The 20,507-nt window shown below is 52.5% G+C and overlaps 1 protein-coding gene and 1 non-coding gene across 2 annotated transcripts in view; both read left to right on the forward strand.

Moving 5' to 3' along the window:
- Positions 1–20,507, forward strand: part of LOC134802173 (nuclear pore complex protein Nup98-Nup96-like) — a 98,965-nt gene that overhangs the window by 68,391 nt on the left and 10,067 nt on the right. Inside the window, exons 37-44 of the mRNA XM_063774766.1 lie at positions 4,109–4,187; positions 4,630–4,758; positions 5,129–5,251; positions 6,121–6,298; positions 8,217–8,388; positions 9,387–9,508; positions 12,449–12,577; positions 14,415–14,565. Of these exons, the coding sequence (XP_063630836.1) occupies positions 4,109–4,187; positions 4,630–4,758; positions 5,129–5,251; positions 6,121–6,298; positions 8,217–8,388; positions 9,387–9,508; positions 12,449–12,577; positions 14,415–14,565 (1,083 nt within the window). The remainder of the gene's footprint in view (positions 1–4,108; positions 4,188–4,629; positions 4,759–5,128; positions 5,252–6,120; positions 6,299–8,216; positions 8,389–9,386; positions 9,509–12,448; positions 12,578–14,414; positions 14,566–20,507) is intronic.
- Trnaa-ggc (transfer RNA alanine (anticodon GGC)) lies at positions 5,542–5,613 on the forward strand. Its single transcript has one exon. It is a non-coding gene; the product is annotated as a tRNA-Ala (tRNA).

The raw sequence follows: 20,507 nt of genomic DNA on the forward strand, positions 1-20,507 counted from the left end.
GTTGTAGGTTGTTTTGAAGCGGATTTGAGTTTTAATGATGCTATAATTAGACAAAAAATATATGTGCTAGACGCCGACACTGTGACAGTTTGTTATCGCGAGATGCTTGCGTACAATTAAGATTAATAAAGCGTATTTATGAAATTAAAGACTCGAGCATTAGTAAGATGATAGCGTCGCATAAGCACATATTTGAGGGAATTGGCCAGTTACCGGGGTTACATAAGTTAACAATTGATGAAACTGTCCCGCCTGTTGTTAGAGGGTCTCGAAAAATACCAATTAAATTACGGCCAAAATTAGAGGAGGAGTTGCAAAGGCTTCAGCAGTTAAATATAATAGTGCCAGTTAGTGAACCGACTGACTGGGTCTCCAATATTGTGATAGTAGAAAAAGCGGATGGAAATATTCGACTATGTCTGGATCCTCAGCATTTAAATAAAGCGATAAAGCGAAGCCATTTCCAACTCCCCACTCTTGATGAAATAACGGCTAATATCTCGGGTGCCATGTATTTTTCGGTGTTAGATGCGAGTAAAGGGTTTTATATGTGTGTTCTAGATGAACCTAGCTCAAAACTTTGCACATTCGCGACCCCTTTTGGGCGCTTCCGCTTCCTCAGGTTACCGTTCGGGGTCAGTTGTGCGTCAGAAGTTTTTCACAGTATAATGTATAAATTATTTGCAAGGCAGGGTGTGGAGGTGTTTATTGACGATATATTAGTTTACGGAAAGACGCGAGATGAACACGATCAGAGGTTGGGGGAGGTAATGCGCGTAGCGGCTGAGCATGGGGTTAAGTTCAATAAGAACAAGTGTGTGTTTGGTCAGGATACTGTAAAATTTTTGGGCCACATACTTGATAGAAATGGAATTCGGATTGATCCAGATAGGGTGAAGTGTATCGAAAATATGCCTATTCCGGAAGACAAAAAAGGGCTAGAACGCTTTATAGGCATGACAAATTATGTGTCTCGTTTTATTCATAATTATGCAGATAAGGTGGAGCCGTTAAGGGAGCTATTAAAAAAAGATATAAGTTTCGACTGGCATGAGGGGCACACGAAAGCATTCAATGATCTTAAGCGTCAATTAGCACATACGCCGACACTTAGGTACTACTCGCCGAACGAGCCGGTGACGGTGTCGGTGGACTCGAGCTCGCGCGGGCTGGGCGCTGTGCTGCTGCAGGGCGGGCGGCCCGTGGCCTACGCCGCGCGCACGCTCACTCCCACCGAGTCCAGATGGGCTCAAATAGAGAAGGAGCTCCTCGCTATCCTGTTTGGCTGCAGTAAGTTTCACCAATTTATCTATGGGCACTCTCAGGTAACGGTAGAAACGGATCATAAGCCATTGGAGGCTATTTTCAAAAAGCCGCTGAACGAGACACCGATAAGACTACAACGTATGTTATTAAAACTGCAAATATATTCTTTAAGTATTTGTTATGTACCAGGGCGACTGATGTACGTGGCTGACACGTTGTCAAGGGCGACCACGGATTTAGGCGGTAGGAGCGATCACCGGGTACAAGAGGAGGTAAATTTACATATAAATACTCTAGTGAGTAACCTACCATTTAGTAGCACTAAAATGCAGGCAATACGAGAGGCAACGAGAATAGACCAGAGTTTGTGTGAAGTAATGGGGTATTACAGAAAGGGATGGCCGCATACCAAAAGTATTGTAACTGAAAAAGCTAAGTCTTACTGGGAGGTCAGAGATGAGATCCATGTCGTGGAGGACGTAGTGTTTCGGAACGACTTGGTGATTATCCCTAGTGGTTTATGGGCCGAAATGATCAAGAAGGTACATGAAGGTCATCTCGGCATCGAGAAGTGCAAGAGACGAGCGCGAGACGTGATGTGGTGGCCGGGCATGGCGGCTGCCGTGGAACGCGCGGTGCGCGAATGCGAGACGTGCGCGCAGCGGCGCGCCTCGCCGCCGCGCGAACCGCTCGCGCCGCACGCCGACCCCGATAGGCCTTGGCAGGTGCTCGCAGCTGATATTTTTCAGGTAAAGGACAAACAGTATTTGCTCGTGGTTGACTATTACTCCAAGTACGTGGAGGTGGCCACTATAGTGGATTTGAGAAGCGCGACAGTGATAGGTATTTTGAAGCCGATGTTTGCACGTCACGGGATACCGCAAAGATTGGTATCAGATAACGGTTGTCAATTTGTGTCGCAGGAGTTTAGAGAGTTCGCTAGGGATTGGGATTTCGAACAGGTTACTAGTTCACCGCATTATCCTCGCTCGAACGGTCTGGCGGAGCGTAATGTGCAAACAGTCAAGAATATGATCATAAAATCACAAGAAACTAAAACTGATTTTTACGTGGCACTGTTGAATTTTCGCAACACACCAATATCGGGTGAAAAATACTCACCTGCTCAGTTATTGTTTGGTAGGAGATTAAATACAAAGTTACCGGTAAAAAGTAGCCTATTGAACCCTAAGACTCCGGTGAGAAAAGAAATAGCAATCAGACGCGATATTAAGAATGACAAAGCGAAGGAATATTACAATAGAGGAACTAGGTCATTAAAACCATTAAAAGATAATGAGCAGGTGCGTATTCGAGACCCGACCGAGATAAACGGCAGAGGGCGCTGGGTGCGCGCGCAGGTGGAGCGCGCCGCCGCCGAGCCGCGCTCCTACTGGGTGCGCACGCCGGACGGCCGCCGATACCGCCGCAACAGGCAGCAGATCATACCGGCGGCGCCGGCGTCGCCCACTGACAGCTCTGGCAATAGTAGCAGTTCAGGGGTAAATTTTCCAAAATACTATTACGATGACTTGGAGGAGTGTGGCGGAGGTCAAACACCGGGACCACAGAGTTCCCGTGGGCCCCAGGCCACAGCTGATCAAGATTCCGCTTTCCGCTACACTCGTTCAGGCCGGCGAGTACGCACGCCGGATAGGTTTTAGTTATAAAGCTGAAGTTAATATGGTATAAATATTGCCTATGAATGGTGTATTTGCTATTATATATATATATATATATATATATATAAAAACCACTTAGGTACGTAATACGTAACGAAAAACATTGTCTATATCTAACTTACGTATCAAGTTTAAAATGTCAACTAGTAAATAAGGATATCATAAATAGTTATAAGTTATGGTTATAGGTAACTCGTAAATAAGTAATGTGCTTAGCAAAAGTAAACGATATCAACTGCATTGTATTCATACACTAATTACGGTTAATAACCTTGTGATGAACCTTAATGCAATGTAATAGGGTTCACAATGGCCTAGTGCAAGTATCGCTGCATGTTAATTTTTTTCTTGTAACATTAATAAAAAAATGTGTAGAAGTAATATTATAAAATATAAGATAGAAGCTTAGTAGTGTTGCTGTAGTGATTGTTAAATAAATATATAAACTTAGATATTAAAAAAGATATATAAATATATAGATGGTCTTGTTATGCATTTAATAAGATAAGGTTCTAGTTTGATTTTGCTTGGCTAGGTTAACTGTGTTTTAAGCTTGGTGTACCTCATATGAAAATATGCATGTTTATTCATAAGGGGGAAGATGTTGTATACATACATAGGTATATCATCATAATTATAGATGTGGGTAGCTGAGGAATGTGCGGTAGGTTTAGAATTAAAATAAATCAGTCTTGGTCTAGCTATCTTGGTGGTTTTACTTAGATCCCTAATCCCGAATACCACACGCACAGCATTCATATATTGGGCGCGCATGTAAGCAGTACAATGAAAAATGTATGGACGCAGACTTGTTTGGCAGTTCATTAGGTCTGTTTAAGAAAACTGTATATTCTTTGTTGAAGTAAAGAAAGTGTGAAATGTTGCAAGCAACCGCATACTTGTAATTTGAGTCTTTTCTCTTTTACATCTATTCTATTTTTATGTAATTGGGTACTATAAGTTTACACTAATTTTATACATTTGTAAATTATCTTTGTAAATTAGGGAACTATAGGTCTATACCGAAATTAATTTGTAGCTACTAGCTAAGTTGTTCATATGTTTATTTTAAGACTGTTTGTTTCTCAATAAAACAAAAAAAAAAAAAAAAAAAAAAAAATGAATAAAAGAAATTTGTTTTATAGTTGTTTTTTTTTTAGTTTGGCGTGTCGGGAGCGTACTGCTACGAGGTGTGGACGCTGTGCGAGGCGCTGTGGGGCGCGGACTTAGACAACGGCGGTAAGTAACAATCTCTTTAGTTAATACGAAATAAAAAAAAAACGGATTAAGGTAGAGAATTTATTTACATCTGTTAGAAAAGAGCACAGATGCGGATTTAGTTGCTTAAAAATTATATCCTCTAAATGATCTCCGTGAACACGTACGCTTTCTTTGAAACGGAGCGTCGCGTTTAGCACTACATGCTGCAGCATAGCCGGCGAAATGTTGCGGATTTCATTGGTGATATTTGTGCATTGTTATTATAAACTCTGCTTTTGAGGTACCCCCATAGAAAAATCCATAGTGGTCAAATCGGGCGATCGCGGTGGCCACGTGATATCTCACAAACAGCATATCAATTTTCTAGGGAAATTTTCGCGAAGCACATTCATGGACACTCCGGCATTGATTATATCTTACCTTCTATGTATGTATAATTGTTGCAAAACTTTGTTACCAGGCGTTCCTGGCACAGATGACTTGTCAGTAGTGAACCGTCATCGAGAGCTGCTACGTTGGCTGACGGAGGCGGTGGCCGCCATCACCGACCGTGAGCTAGAACGGCCGTGCAAGCCAGAGGCGGAGGATGGTAAGCTTGTACCACATAATAAATAATAAATCTAGGTACCGTAGGTCGACTCTCTAACGAAACGCGTCAATTACGACAGATATGACCGCAAGGTGGCGCAAGCGCGAGCAGGCGTCCGTTCCGTAGCGGTGCGCGGCAACTACTACTGCTAGACACCAAAATTAGTGTGGGCCGCATGTACTTGTAGCGACGCGACGAAATCGCGGAGTGAGCCACGCCTGGCTATACTATACAAGGTGTAATAAAAATATTGGGGATCCGTTTAAGGGCATATTCGGGATCGTGTTCTGATTAGGAAAAAGCAGCAGAAAAATTTACCCTCCATAAAAAGGTCTAATATTTTTCGTTGTAAATTGTTATTTATTTACAGAGACAGACGGGCACAGTGCGCGTGTATGGACCCTGCTATTAGGCGGGCGGTTACTGGAGGCCTGCAAGGTCTCTAGAGACCACGGAGACATGCACATGGCCTCACTCATCGCGCAAGCCGCTGGTAAGTTTTACCACAGATATTCGAAGATATTTAATTGAGGATATATTTAAATTTTGTTTCGATATAAATGTTCTAAGCATACTCATAGAGGTCCCATCACATTGGAACAGCGTCTGCAGTGACGAAGCCCCATTTCTTACGTTACAGAAGCCTGGCAAAATATTCAAAATTCCGAACATATCAGTGATATGATAATATATTTTTCCTTTTTTTATTGTGGGGCGTACCACATTATTACAATCTATATAAATTGTAAATACACGTTCGCGAATGCGCGTTGATTGACGGATGGTCAGCTGGCGGAATTGGTAACGCATTGGACCGGCAATCCAAGGATGTGGGTTCGAGTCCCACGCTGGCCAGAGTTGATCATTGTTGATTTTTTTCATTGTGATTGACATCTGTATTTACAATTTATATAGATGTCAGTTTTTTGGGACATTTTAGAAAAACATTTTAATTTCAAAATAAAAATAGTAAGTAGAGGATATCTGTATTGTACCCTCGCCCGCTCTGTTAACTGTCCAGGTGGACCTTATGGCTTTTTTAATAAGGTCCGCCGATGTACAGTTAGGAGTGTTGCTGTTTGTATGAAGAGATGTAGGGATAGAAAAACCGGACAAGTGCGAGTCGGACTCGCCCACCGAGGGTTCCGTACTTTTTAGTATTTGTTGTTATAGCGGCAACAGAAATACATCATCTGTGAAAATTTCAACTGTCTAGCTATCACGGTTCATGAGAAACAGCCTAGTGACAGACAGACGGACGTACAGCGGAGTCTTAGTAATAAGGTCCTGTTTTTACCCTTTGGGTACGGAACCCTAAAAAGCGTCTTGAGTGGTGACCATAATAATATATACTGTTTCCAGGAGACGGGGTATTCCGCAGCCTCATAGCTCGTCAGCTGTCTCAATGGCGAGAGTGCGGAGCCGAAAGCACAGTGTCAGCACACCGACTGGCCTCCTTACAACTCCTCGCTGGCTTGGAGAGCCCCCGGACCAAGCTCATGGAAGGCGACTGGCTGCAGACACTACATGCCACTGCCAGGTATCTTGTTAAAAGCATTCATTATCAGACTATTTCGTCAGCTGTCATAGTGGGGAGAGTGCGCTGTAAGCACAGTGTCAGCCCAGCGACTGGCCTCCTTACAACTCCTCGCTGGCTTGGAGAGCCCCCGGACCAAGCTTATGGAGGGAGACTGGCTGCAGACGCTACATGCTGCTAGGTTAGTGTTCATAGCCATATGTAGATAACGAACAACTTTTTAGCATAGAGTTAGGGATTTGAACCAAGCAGAAAAACATTACTATTACTTTTATGAAGATTTTGAGAGTATGCCAATTTTGTACTTCTAATTATACATACCTCGCATCAATGTACCAAAATATAACGTTATCAGGTCGAAAAATACTTAAATTGTATTCAGGAAATGAGGTGTGTCATTAAGCCTTGGAATTTAGTGTTAGAAAGGACATAATTCACATTACTATAAGAAATTGTAACTCATTATGATGATTAAATGACTAATTTTTTGTTTACGTCCTTGTTAAGCTCCGTATTTATATAACATAGTAAAATAGTAGAAATTTTCATTATTTTAAAAATGACATCTAATATTATTGAAGTGCAGGCAGACCGAAAAGGAGATGGTGGGACGACTTAGACGCATTTTATCCTGATTGACGGGAAATTACAAAAGACAGGGTTGAGTGGAGGAAGGGAGGGGAGGCCTTTGCCCAGCAGTGGGACACTAAACCAGGCTAATAAAACAAAAATATATATATATATATATATAACGACGAGTGTCTTAAATAAACGATCACATAAATTAAAGATACTCGATTCATAAAAATATAAATTACAGGAATGCAGTGAGGTTGACTGCGACACTTTTCCAATTCAAATCTGACTGCCGGTTCCACTCAGGATGCCAGCCCATTTGGGCTGTCATCAGAATCAGCCAGGAACCAATCCATTAAAACAGCTGTTCGGGTCATTCAAATAAAAGTCACTGTATCGCAGCCAAACACACTCAAATAGTCTATATTTCAATACTTGACATTCCATCAAACGCAGCCATCATAAATTCATAATATACGGTCTGCGACATATACAGTGTGGAAAGATATGTCGGGCCCTGGAGGGAAACTACCTCAAATGCTTAAGTTGGCTCATTTTACTTAAAGGACACATTCCTTTATTTTTAAAAAGAAACAAAACTGCATTCAAAGATTTATTTAAATTCGCTTGTCTCGACCGGGAATCGAACGGAGTAAAACTTCCAAAAAATAAACACTCGCTATTTTTTTCTACTAGTCGATACAGTTAATGTTAATGATAACATTTCTCCAAGAAACATTAGGTATTACACTCGTCTGTCGTACAAAATATCCATAAAATCGAAAATTTAGTACTCAAGAATATTTTTACACAAGCAAAATTGAAGAAAAAAAGAAAAATCTATGAATGCAGTTTTATTTCTTTTTAAAACCGGGCAAGTGCGAGTCGGACTCGCGCACGAAGGGTTCCGTAACATAATGAAAAAAAAAACGGAAAAAAATGCAAAAAAAGACGGTCACCCATCCAAGTACTGACCACGCCCGACGTTGCTTAATTTTGGTCAAAAATCACGTTTGTTGTATGGGAGCCCCATTTAAATCTTTATTTTATTCTGTTTTTAGTATTTGTTGTTATAGCGGCAACAGAAATACATCATCTGTGAAAATTTCAACTGTCTAGCTATCACGGTTCGTGAGATACAGCCTGGTGACAGACAGACGGACGGACGGACGGACAGCGAAGTCTTAGTAATAGGGTCCCGTTTTACCTTTTGGGTACGGCACCCTAAAAATAAAGGAATGTTTCCTTTAAGTAAAATGAGCCAACTTAAGGATTTAAGGTAGTTTTCCTCCAGTGCCCGACTTATTCTTCCACCCTGTATAACAACCACTCCATTTATCCACAGATACATCTGCGCGCCCGTCCCCTCCCTTGAGCACGTGGTGCGCACGTACGAGAGCTTCTTCGTGTCCGAGCCAGAGGGCGCGGCCGACCTCACCGCGGTGCTCGACGACCAGGCCGAGCTCAAGTGCCCCCTGCCCCCCTATATGGGAGAGTACGACGTCACTGTCCACGATGTGAGTATCCTGTATACATTTTCAACCCATCAACATTCTGTATACATTTTCAACCCATCAACATTCTGTATACATTTTCAACCCATCAACATTCAGTTTTAAACGTCACTAGCGACCCGCCCCGGCTTCGCGCGGGTTACACAAATCCTTAACAAATTATACACCTAAACCTGTCTCAAGAATCATTCTATCGATAGGTGAAAACCGCATGATAAACCGTTCAGTAGTTTTCGAGTTTATCGCGAACATACATACACACAAACAGACAGACGCGACGGGGAGCTTTATTTTATAACTTTTAAAAGTGTAGTGATGTTTTCGATGCTTCATATCTGGATCGTAGGACCAGTAATAAACTACAAGACCTCGCTTCTCTCGGTCTCGCCGAGGCAGTTATCCGGCTCGAAGGATCACATAGTACTGATCTGCAAGATCTCGCTTCGCTCGGCCTTGCTCAAGGACCTACAATTATTACAAGACCTTGCTTCGCTCGGCCTACAAGCGGTATTTTGGACATTTTTGTCTCTGATTGATATGTTGGTGGCAAACAGGCATATCTTTGTACCACGTCGGTGTGGCTACCGTAGTCTATGGACGCTTGAGACTTCAGAAGTATTGTGTAATGCAGGTCATCCAACACAATGCGTCGTTGGGAGCTCTTCCATGATTCTTGTAATAGGGTATTTGACTACTAGTCAAATCAGTTTCTTTTTTCGAACTGACAAAACGAGTTTGCTACTATGGAATTTATATGAAACACTAGCATGTGACGTCACGATCAAATTACCTACTCTTTATAGTCTTATACGGGTTTTAAAATAGAAATTGTGTCTATAAATAACTGCTGTCTACGTTTCTCTATTAATCTTAAGGTGCTTTATTTCTTGCATGGTGTAAAATAAATTATTTTAAATACAGTCAAATACCCTATTCAAACAGTCGAAATAATATTAAAAATTTTATGTTTAAGACCGAATTAATGTATCCATTTGTTGCAGAACGGCAAGCAACGCCGCGTGCTCGACCTACGCTACGAGTTAATCAGGGCTCGAGCCTTCAACCACAGCCCTAAACTGCACCCTGCAGCCTACACCCCCGACCCTACCGACTACAGTTTAAGGTATATACAATATTATTATTCAGAGCCCACTGTGTAAAAAGTAACAGTGGTCCGACGGCCTTTGACGTGTACCGAGCTACTAACAATTCGATGACAGCGATGTATGCAGCTCGAGTGTACGCGAGAGTATCCACAACACAAGCCTTCATGAGCTTACCGCGGGCACAGAATAAATAATAGTACTAGGTACAGAAGACACTCTCTAAAAAAACGCGTCTGTTACGATCAGGACAGATATGGCCGAAAGGTGGCGACAGCGCCACGTGCGGCTTATGGCTAGCCACCAAAATTGGTGTGGAACGGATGTACTTTTAGCTACCTGTAGCAAAGCGACGAAATCGCGGAGTGAGCCACGCCTGCCGCGGGGCTTAGTCAATTCGTGTAAAAATGTCCTATAATATTAAAAAAATATGTATATATGGCCAGTCGCTCAAAAAGGACATAACATATACATTATATTTAACCTATAAACATTTTGCGTTATCGCCACATAATAAAGAATGACTACATAATAAAAAAACTAGTACCCCAATGCGGTTATCCGGCTTGCCAAGAGTTGATAACTTAAGTTCATCATCATCATATCAGCCTTTTATCGCCCACTGCTGAGCATAGGCCTCTCTTCGAGTACGCCACATATCCCGGTCCTTAGCCAATCTCATCCAGAAGTGACCCGCAATCTTCCGAATGTGGTCCACCCAACGAGCCAACGGACGCCAGGCACTCCATTCGTCTGTAAGCGGCCACCATTCTGTTAACATTATGGCCCACCTGCCATCACTCTGCCCGGCAACTGTCCGGCTCAGCTCCATTTAAGTTTGGTCAGGAGTGGCTCACTCCGCGATTTCGTTGCTTTGCTACAGGTAGCTAAAAGTACATCCGTTCCACACCAATTTTGGTGGTTAGCCATAAGCCGTGCGTGGCGCTGTCGCCACCTAGCGGCCATATCTGTCCTGATCGTAACAGACGCGTTTTGTTAGAGAGTGAGTCTTCTGTACCTAGTACTATTATTTATTCTGTGGTTTGGTGATGGCGCAACCCACGTCTTGCACCTTGGTGCGGCGTCGGATCTCGACATTCCTTACTCGGTCTTGAAGTATGATGCCGAGCATGGCGCGCTCCAGGGCTCCCTGAGCCGCTCGAAATTTGTGCACTGCCTCCTAGCCTAGATCACGAAGTAAAAAGGCGATTTCTTGTTTATTAAGTTTAGGTTACTGAGTAAAAAAAAAACCGGTCAAGTGCGAGTCGGACTCGCGTTTTTAGGGTTCCGTACCGTACATAAGTCCGACTCACGCTTGACTGCACATTTGTAATAGGTTTTCCTGTCATCCTATAGATAAGAACTATATTATGTATTTTTTTTTCAAAATTTTAGACCCAGTAGTTTCGGAGATAAAGGGCCTGGTAATTTTTTGGCTATTTACTGAAATAAATTCGAACCTATGTATTTTAAAATTATAAAAAAAAACATATCCATCTTTGGGTCACTAATTTACATATGTGTACCAAATTTCAACTTAATTGGTCCAATAGTTTCCGAGAAAATAGGCTGTGACAGACGGACAGACAGACGCACGAGTGATCCTATAAGGGTTCCGTTTTTTCCTTTTGAGGTACGGAACCTTAAAAACGATTTCTTAATTAAGTTGATAGCAGTAAAGACAAACATTAATTTGAAAGCTAATTGATGTTTGTTTTGTCTCTATAGCTTCCTGCTCGGCGTGTGGTTCGGGAGTCCCTCTATAGAGAGCATTACCGGAGTCGCCGAACAACTAGAGGCGGCGGGAGCGTGGCATCTCGCCGTGCAGGCGCTGGCTCACCACCCTAACGAAGCCGCGTGAGTGTGGATGTTCTTTCTATAGCTTCCTGTTCGGCGTGTGGTTCGGGAGTCCCTCTATAGAGAGCATTACCGGAGTCGCCGAACAACTAGAGGCGGCGGGAGCGTGGCATCTCGCCGTGCAGGCGCTGGCTCACCACCCTAACGAAGCCGCGTGAGTGTGGATGTTCTTTCTATAGCTTCCTGCTCGGCGTGTGGTTCGGGAGTCCCTCTATAGAGAGCATTACCGGAGTCGCCGAACAACTAGAGGCGGCGGGAGCGTGGCATCTCGCCGTGCAGGCGCTGGCTCACCACCCTAACGAAGCCGCGTGAGTGTGGATGTTCTTTCTATAGCTTCCTGCTCGGCGTGTGGTTCGGGAGTCCCTCTATAGAGAGCATTACCGGAGTCGCCGAACAACTAGAGGCGGCGGGAGCGTGGCATCTCGCCGTGCAGGCGCTGGCTCACCACCCTAACGAAGCCGCGTGAGTGTGGATGTTCTTTCTATAGCTTCCTGCTCGGCGTGTGGTTCGGGAGTCCCTCTATAGAGAGCATTACCGGAGTCGCCGAACAACTAGAGGCGGCGGGAGCGTGGCATCTCGCCGTGCAGGCGCTGGCTCACCACCCTAACGAAGCCGCGTGAGTGTGGATGTTCTTTCTATAGCTTCCTGCTCGGCGTGTGGTTCGGGAGTCCCTCTATAGAGAGCATTACCGGAGTCGCCGAACAACTAGAGGCGGCGGGAGCGTGGCATCTCGCCGTGCAGGCGCTGGCTCACCACCCTAACGAAGCCGCGTGAGTGTGGATGTTCTTTCTATAGCTTCCTGCTCGGCGTGTGGTTCGGGAGTCCCTCTATAGAGAGCATTACCGGAGTCGCCGAACAACTAGAGGCGGCGGGAGCGTGGCATCTCGCCGTGCAGGCGCTGGCTCACCACCCTAACGAAGCCGCGTGAGTGTGGATGTTCTTTCTATAGCTTCCTGCTCGGCGTGTGGTTCGGGAGTCCCTCTATAGAGAGCATTACCGGAGTCGCCGAACAACTAGAGGCGGCGGGAGCGTGGCATCTCGCCGTGCAGGCGCTGGCTCACCACCCTAACGAAGCCGCGTGAGTGTGGATGTTCTTTCTATAGCTTCCTGCTCGGCGTGTGGTTCGGGAGTCCCTCTATAGAGAGCATTACCGGAGTCGCCGAACAACTAGAGGCGGCGGGAGCGTGGCATCTCGCCGTGCAGGCGCTGGCTCACCACCCTAACGATGCCGCGTAAGTGTATATGTTGCAGTCAAAAGTGTGAACTGGTCAAAAGAACTTTTAACCGACAAAAACAGGCAAAACTGCTTTTGACTGAGCATGTTGGTAAAAAGTAGTTTTACCTGAAAATCATACCTATTTCTGGCAGCAGTTTCGTTTTTAGGGCGTAGCAAAAAAAAATTACCCTAACCTACCTATCTCTGCGAACAGTTTCGTTTTTAGGGCGTAGCAAAAAAAAACCCTAACCTACCTATTTCTGGGAGTACTTTTGACTGATAGTAACAGTCACAATTACTATTAACCAATGATTTTCAGGTAAAACTACTTTTGACCAACATGCTCAGTCAAAAGCAGATTTGCCTGTTTTGTTGGTTAAAAGTTCTTTTGACCAGTTCACACTTTTTTTTTTTTTTTTTTTTGTTTTATTGAGAAACAAACAGTCTTAAAATAAACATATGAACAACTTAGCTAGTAGCTACAAATTAATTTCGGTATAGACCTATAGTTCCCTAATTTACAAAGATAATTTACAAATGTATAAAATTAGTGTAAACTTATAGTACCCAATTACATAAAAATAGAATAGATGTAAAAGAGAAAAGACTCAAATTACAAGTATGCGGTTGCTTGCAACATTTCACACTTTCTTTACTTCAACAAAGAATATACAGTTTTCTTAAACAGACCTAATGAACTGCCAAACAAGTCTGCGTCCATACATTTTTCATTGTACTGCTTACATGCGCGCCCAATATATGAATGCTGTGCGTGTTTCGTTCTGCTGTTAGGAATGCTAAATAATGCCTTACTACGACAACTACGTTCATTCCTACGGGGAACACGGAAGCCAATTTTATGTAATAAGTCGGGGGCATCTACGACATTATTAATAATTTTGAATAAAAATACCAAATCTGTACATGACCGCCTAAGTGAAAGCGGCTGGATATTATGATGTGTAGCCGAGGAAGCGTAATTTACATAGTTCCGACCTACTCGAAATTCCAGTCCTTTAATAAACTTTTTCTGGAGTCTTTCAATTCGAGTCTTATGGACATTATAGAAAGGATTCCATACTACAGAGGCAAATTCCAATCTACTACGAACGTAACTATTGTAAAGAAGTTTATAAGTGAGAGGTCTTCGAAAAGGTTTTGCTACGCGAAGAACGAACTTTTGACTGCGACATATACATTTTCTAAAACGGACCAGTTAAATTGACTTTGTTGGTTATAAATTTGGTGGAGAGAACTCCTTATTTTATTTGCCACTTAAACATTAGAAATGTCGAAAGATAACCTTTTACGTGTTCCCATAATAAGGAAAACGTAATATCATCCATAAGATACGCGCATTTCATAGGTCTCTTAGGGTGGTATTTTTGATTTTGATTTTTTTTCACATTTTGATTAATGAGAGAGTGAGACGCAAATACACATTGGACCAAGATATTGGACAGATGGAATACCACCCTAAGAGAGCTATGAATTGCGCGTATTCATAAATTTTCTCATTTTAGTATTATTTTTGAAAGAAGCTTTATTTTTTTATTTGATTTGATTTTGTGTCGTCAACTTATTTTTTTATTGAAGTATTAGTAATAATATGATCATTGATCGACAATGTCACAGAATAAATAATAGTACTAGGTATATAAGGTTCACTTTCTAACAAAACGCGTCTATTACGACAGATACGACCGCAAGGTGCAAGCGCGAGCAGGCCTCCGTCCCATAGCGGTGCGCGGCAACCACTACTGCTAGACACTAACATTGGTGTGGCCGCATGTACTTGTAGCGACGCGGCGAAATCGCGGAGAGAGCCACGCCTGACAATGTTGTTGTTTCAGTCGCGGGCACCTGATCCGCGGCGTGCTGTCGCGCCACGCGCCGGCGCGCGCCGACACGCCGGAGCTGCGCGCGCGGCTGGAGCTGGTGGCGGCGCTGCGCGTGCCGCGCCGGTGGCTGCTGCTCGCGCAGGCGCACCGCGCCAAGTACGAGGTGAGGGACCACATTATACCACGCGCCGACACGCCGGAGCTGCGCGCGCGGCTGGAGCTGGTGGCGGCGCTGCGCGTGCCGCGCCGGTGGCTGCTGCTCGCGCAGGCGCACCGCGCCAAGTACGAGGTGAGGGACCACATTATACCACGCGCCGACACGCCGGAGCTGCGCGCGCGGCTGGAGCTGGTGGCGGCGCTGCGCGTGCCGCGCCGGTGGCTGCTGCTCGCGCAGGCGCACCGCGCCAAGTACGAGGTGAGGGACCACATTATACCACGCGCCGACACGCCGGAGCTGCGCGCGCGGCTGGAGCTGGTGGCGGCGCTGCGCGTGCCGCGCCGGTGGCTGCTGCTCGCGCAGGCGCACCGCGCCAAGTACGAGGTGAGGGACCACATTATACCACGCGCCGACACGCCGGAGCTGCGCGCGCGGCTGGAGCTGGTGGCGGCGCTGCGCGTGCCGCGCCGGTGGCTGCTGCTCGCGCAGGCGCACCGCGCCAAGTACGAGGTGAGGGACCACATTATACCACGCGCCGACACGCCGGAGCTGCGCGCGCGGCTGGAGCTGGTGGCGGCGCTGCGCGTGCCGCGCCGGTGGCTGCTGCTCGCGCAGGCGCACCGCGCCAAGTACGAGGTGAGGGACCACATTATACCACGCGCCGACACGCCGGAGCTGCGCGCGCGGCTGGAGCTGGTGGCGGCGCTGCGCGTGCCGCGCCGGTGGCTGCTGCTCGCGCAGGCGCACCGCGCCAAGTACGAGGTGAGGGACCACATTATACCACGCGCCGACACGCCGGAGCTGCGCGCGCGGCTGGAGCTGGTGGCGGCGCTGCGCGTACCGCGCCGGTGGCTGCTGCTCGCGCAGGCGCACCGCGCCAAGTACGAGGTGAGGGACCACATTATACCACGCGCCGACACGCCGGAGCTGCGCGCGCGGCTGGAGCTGGTGGCGGCGCTGCGCGTGCCGCGCCGGTGGCTGCTGCTCGCGCAGACGCACCGCGCCAAGTACGAGGTGAGGGACCACATTATACCACGCGCCGACACGCCGGAGCTGCGCGCGCGGCTGGAGCTGGTGGCGGCGCTGCGCGTGCCGCGCCGGTGGCTGCTGCTCGCGCAGGCGCACCGCGCCAAGTACGAGGTGAGGGACCACATTATACCACGCGCCGACACGCCGGAGCTGCGCGCGCGGCTGGAGCTGGTGGCGGCGCTGCGCGTGCCGCGCCGGTGGCTGCTGCTCGCGCAGGCGCACCGCGCCAAGTACGAGGTGAGGGACCACATTATACCACGCGCCGACACGCCGGAGCTGCGCGCGCGGCTGGAGCTGGTGGCGGCGCTGCGCGTGCCGCGCCGGTGGCTGCTGCTCGCGCAGGCGCACCGCGCCAAGTACGAGGTGAGGGACCACATTATACCACGCGCCGACACGCCGGAGCTGCGCGCGCGGCTGGAGCTGGTGGCGGCGCTGCGCGTGCCGCGCCGGTGGCTGCTGCTCGCGCAGGCGCACCGCGCCAAGTACGAGGTGAGGGACCACATTATACCACGCGCCGACACGCCGGAGCTGCGCGCGCGGCTGGAGCTGGTGGCGGCGCTGCGCGTGCCGCGCCGGTGGCTGCTGCTCGCGCAGGCGCACCGCGCCAAGTACGAGGTGAGGGACCACATTATACCACGCGCCGACACGCCGGAGCTGCGCGCGCGGCTGGAGCTGGTGGCGGCGCTGCGCGTGCCGCGCCGGTGGCTGCTGCTCGCGCAGGCGCACCGCGCCAAGTACGAGGTGAGGGACCACATTATACCACGCGCCGACACGCCGGAGCTGCGCGCGCGGCTGGAGCTGGTGGCGGCGCTGCGCGTGCCGCGCCGGTGGCTGCTGCTCGCGCAGGCGCACCGCGCCAAGTACGAGGTGAGGGACCACATTATACCACGCGCCGACACGCCGGAGCTGCGCGCGCGGCTGGAGCTGGTGGCGGCGCTGCGCGTGCCGCGCCGGTGGCTGCTGCTCGCGCAGGCGCACCGCGCCAAGTACGAGGTGAGGGACCACATTATACCACGCGCCGACACGCCGGAGCTGCGCGCGCGGCTGGAGCTGGTGGCGGCGCTGCGCGTGCCGCGCCGGTGGCTGCTGCTCGCGCAGGCGCACCGCGCCAAGTACGAGGTGAGGGACCACATTATACCACGCGCCGACACGCCGGAGCTGCGCGCGCGGCTGGAGCTGGTGGCGGCGCTGCGCGTGCCGCGCCGGTGGCTGCTGCTCGCGCAGGCGCACCGCGCCAAGTACGAGGTGAGGGACCACATTATACCACGCGCCGACACGCCGGAGCTGCGCGCGCGGCTGGAGCTGGTGGCGGCGCTGCGCGTGCCGCGCCGGTGGCTGCTGCTCGCGCAGGCGCACCGCGCCAAGTACGAGGTGAGGGACCACATTATACCACGCGCCGACACGCCGGAGCTGCGCGCGCGGCTGGAGCTGGTGGCGGCGCTGCGCGTGCCGCGCCGGTGGCTGCTGCTCGCGCAGGCGCACCGCGCCAAGTACGAGGTGAGGGACCACATTATACCACGCGCCGACACGCCGGAGCTGCGCGCGCGGCTGGAGCTGGTGGCGGCGCTGCGCGTGCCGCGCCGGTGGCTGCTGCTCGCGCAGGCGCACCGCGCCAAGTACGAGGTGAGGGACCACATTATACCACGCGCCGACACGCCGGAGCTGCGCGCGCGGCTGGAGCTGGTGGCGGCGCTGCGCGTGCCGCGCCGGTGGCTGCTGCTCGCGCAGGCGCACCGCGCCAAGTACGAGGTGAGGGACCACATTATACCACGCGCCGACACGCCGGAGCTGCGCGCGCGGCTGGAGCTGGTGGCGGCGCTGCGCGTGCCGCGCCGGTGGCTGCTGCTCGCGCAGGCGCACCGCGCCAAGTACGAGGTGAGGGACCACATTATACCACGCGCCGACACGCCGGAGCTGCGCGCGCGGCTGGAGCTGGTGGCGGCGCTGCGCGTGCCGCGCCGGTGGCTGCTGCTCGCGCAGGCGCACCGCGCCAAGTACGAGGTGAGGGACCACATTATACCACGCGCCGACACGCCGGAGCTGCGCGCGCGGCTGGAGCTGGTGGCGGCGCTGCGCGTGCCGCGCCGGTGGCTGCTGCTCGCGCAGGCGCACCGCGCCAAGTACGAGGTGAGGGACCACATTATACCACGCGCCGACACGCCGGAGCTGCGCGCGCGGCTGGAGCTGGTGGCGGCGCTGCGCGTGCCGCGCCGGTGGCTGCTGCTCGCGCAGGCGCACCGCGCCAAGTACGAGGTGAGGGACCACATTATACCACGCGCCGACACGCCGGAGCTGCGCGCGCGGCTGGAGCTGGTGGCGGCGCTGCGCGTGCCGCGCCGGTGGCTGCTGCTCGCGCAGGCGCACCGCGCCAAGTACGAGGTGAGGGACCACATTATACCACGCGCCGACACGCCGGAGCTGCGCGCGCGGCTGGAGCTGGTGGCGGCGCTGCGCGTGCCGCGCCGGTGGCTGCTGCTCGCGCAGGCGCACCGCGCCAAGTACGAGGTGAGGGACCACATTATACCACGCGCCGACACGCCGGAGCTGCGCGCGCGGCTGGAGCTGGTGGCGGCGCTGCGCGTGCCGCGCCGGTGGCTGCTGCTCGCGCAGGCGCACCGCGCCAAGTACGAGGTGAGGGACCACATTATACCACGCGCCGACACGCCGGAGCTGCGCGCGCGGCTGGAGCTGGTGGCGGCGCTGCGCGTGCCGCGCCGGTGGCTGCTGCTCGCGCAGGCGCACCGCGCCAAGTACGAGGTGAGGGACCACATTATACCACGCGCCGACACGCCGGAGCTGCGCGCGCGGCTGGAGCTGGTGGCGGCGCTGCGCGTGCCGCGCCGGTGGCTGCTGCTCGCGCAGGCGCACCGCGCCAAGTACGAGGTGAGGGACCACATTATACCACGCGCCGACACGCCGGAGCTGCGCGCGCGGCTGGAGCTGGTGGCGGCGCTGCGCGTGCCGCGCCGGTGGCTGCTGCTCGCGCAGGCGCACCGCGCCAAGTACGAGGTGAGGGACCACATTATACCACGCGCCGACACGCCGGAGCTGCGCGCGCGGCTGGAGCTGGTGGCGGCGCTGCGCGTGCCGCGCCGGTGGCTGCTGCTCGCGCAGGCGCACCGCGCCAAGTACGAGGTGAGGGACCACATTATACCACGCGCCGACACGCCGGAGCTGCGCGCGCGGCTGGAGCTGGTGGCGGCGCTGCGCGTGCCGCGCCGGTGGCTGCTGCTCGCGCAGGCGCACCGCGCCAAGTACGAGGTGAGGGACCACATTATACCACGCGCCGACACGCCGGAGCTGCGCGCGCGGCTGGAGCTGGTGGCGGCGCTGCGCGTGCCGCGCCGGTGGCTGCTGCTCGCGCAGGCGCACCGCGCCAAGTACGAGGTGAGGGACCACATTATACCACGCGCCGACACGCCGGAGCTGCGCGCGCGGCTGGAGCTGGTGGCGGCGCTGCGCGTGCCGCGCCGGTGGCTGCTGCTCGCGCAGGCGCACCGCGCCAAGTACGAGGTGAGGGACCACATTATACCACGCGCCGACACGCCGGAGCTGCGCGCGCGGCTGGAGCTGGTGGCGGCGCTGCGCGTGCCGCGCCGGTGGCTGCTGCTCGCGCAGGCGCACCGCGCCAAGTACGAGGTGAGGGACCACATTATACCACGCGCCGACACGCCGGAGCTGCGCGCGCGGCTGGAGCTGGTGGCGGCGCTGCGCGTGCCGCGCCGGTGTCTGCTGCTCGCGCAGGCGCACCGCGCCAAGTACGAGGTGAGGGACCACATTATACCACGCGCCGACACGCCGGAGCTGCGCGCGCGGCTGGAGCTGGTGGCGGCGCTGCGCGTGCCGCGCCGGTGGCTGCTGCTCGCGCAGGCGCACCGCGCCAAGTACGAGGTGAGGGACCACATTATACCACGCGCCGACACGCCGGAGCTGCGCGCGCGGCTGGAGCTGGTGGCGGCGCTGCGCGTGCCGCGCCGGTGGCTGCTGCTCGCGCAGGCGCACCGCGCCAAGTACGAGGTGAGGGACCACATTATACCACGCGCCGACACGCCGGAGCTGCGCGCGCGGCTGGAGCTGGTGGCGGCGCTGCGCGTGCCGCGCCGGTGTCTGCTGCTCGCGCAGGCGCACCGCGCCAAGTACGAGGTGAGGGACCACATTATACCACGCGCCGACACGCCGGAGCTGCGCGCGCGGCTGGAGCTGGTGGCGGCGCTGCGCGTGCCGCGCCGGTGGCTGCTGCTCGCGCAGGCGCACCGCGCCAAGTACGAGGTGAGGGACCACATTATACCACGCGCCGACACGCCGGAGCTGCGCGCGCGGCTGGAGCTGGTGGCGGCGCTGCGCGTGCCGCGCCGGTGGCTGCTGCTCGCGCAGGCGCACCGCGCCAAGTACGAGGTGAGGGACCACATTATACCACGCGCCGACACGCCGGAGCTGCGCGCGCGGCTGGAGCTGGTGGCGGCGCTGCGCGTGCCGCGCCGGTGGCTGCTGCTCGCGCAGGCGCACCGCGCCAAGTACGAGGTGAGGGACCACATTATACCACGCGCCGACACGCCGGAGCTGCGCGCGCGGCTGGAGCTGGTGGCGGCGCTGCGCGTGCCGCGCCGGTGGCTGCTGCTCGCGCAGGCGCACCGCGCCAAGTACGAGGTGAGGGACCACATTATACCACGCGCCGACACGCCGGAGCTGCGCGCGCGGCTGGAGCTGGTGGCGTCGCTGCGCGTGCCGCGCCGGTGGCTGCTGCTCGCGCAGGCGCACCGCGCCAAGTACGAGGTGAGGGACCACATTATACCACGCGCCGACACGCCGGAGCTGCGCGCGCGGCTGGAGCTGGTGGCGGCGCTGCGCGTGCCGCGCCGGTGGCTGCTGCTCGCGCAGGCGCACCGCGCCAAGTACGAGGTGAGGGACCACATTATACC

The sequence above is a fragment of the Cydia splendana genome, chromosome 24, assembly GCF_910591565.1.
Source record: "Cydia splendana chromosome 24, ilCydSple1.2, whole genome shotgun sequence".
Lineage (NCBI taxonomy): Eukaryota > Metazoa > Arthropoda > Insecta > Lepidoptera > Tortricidae > Cydia > Cydia splendana.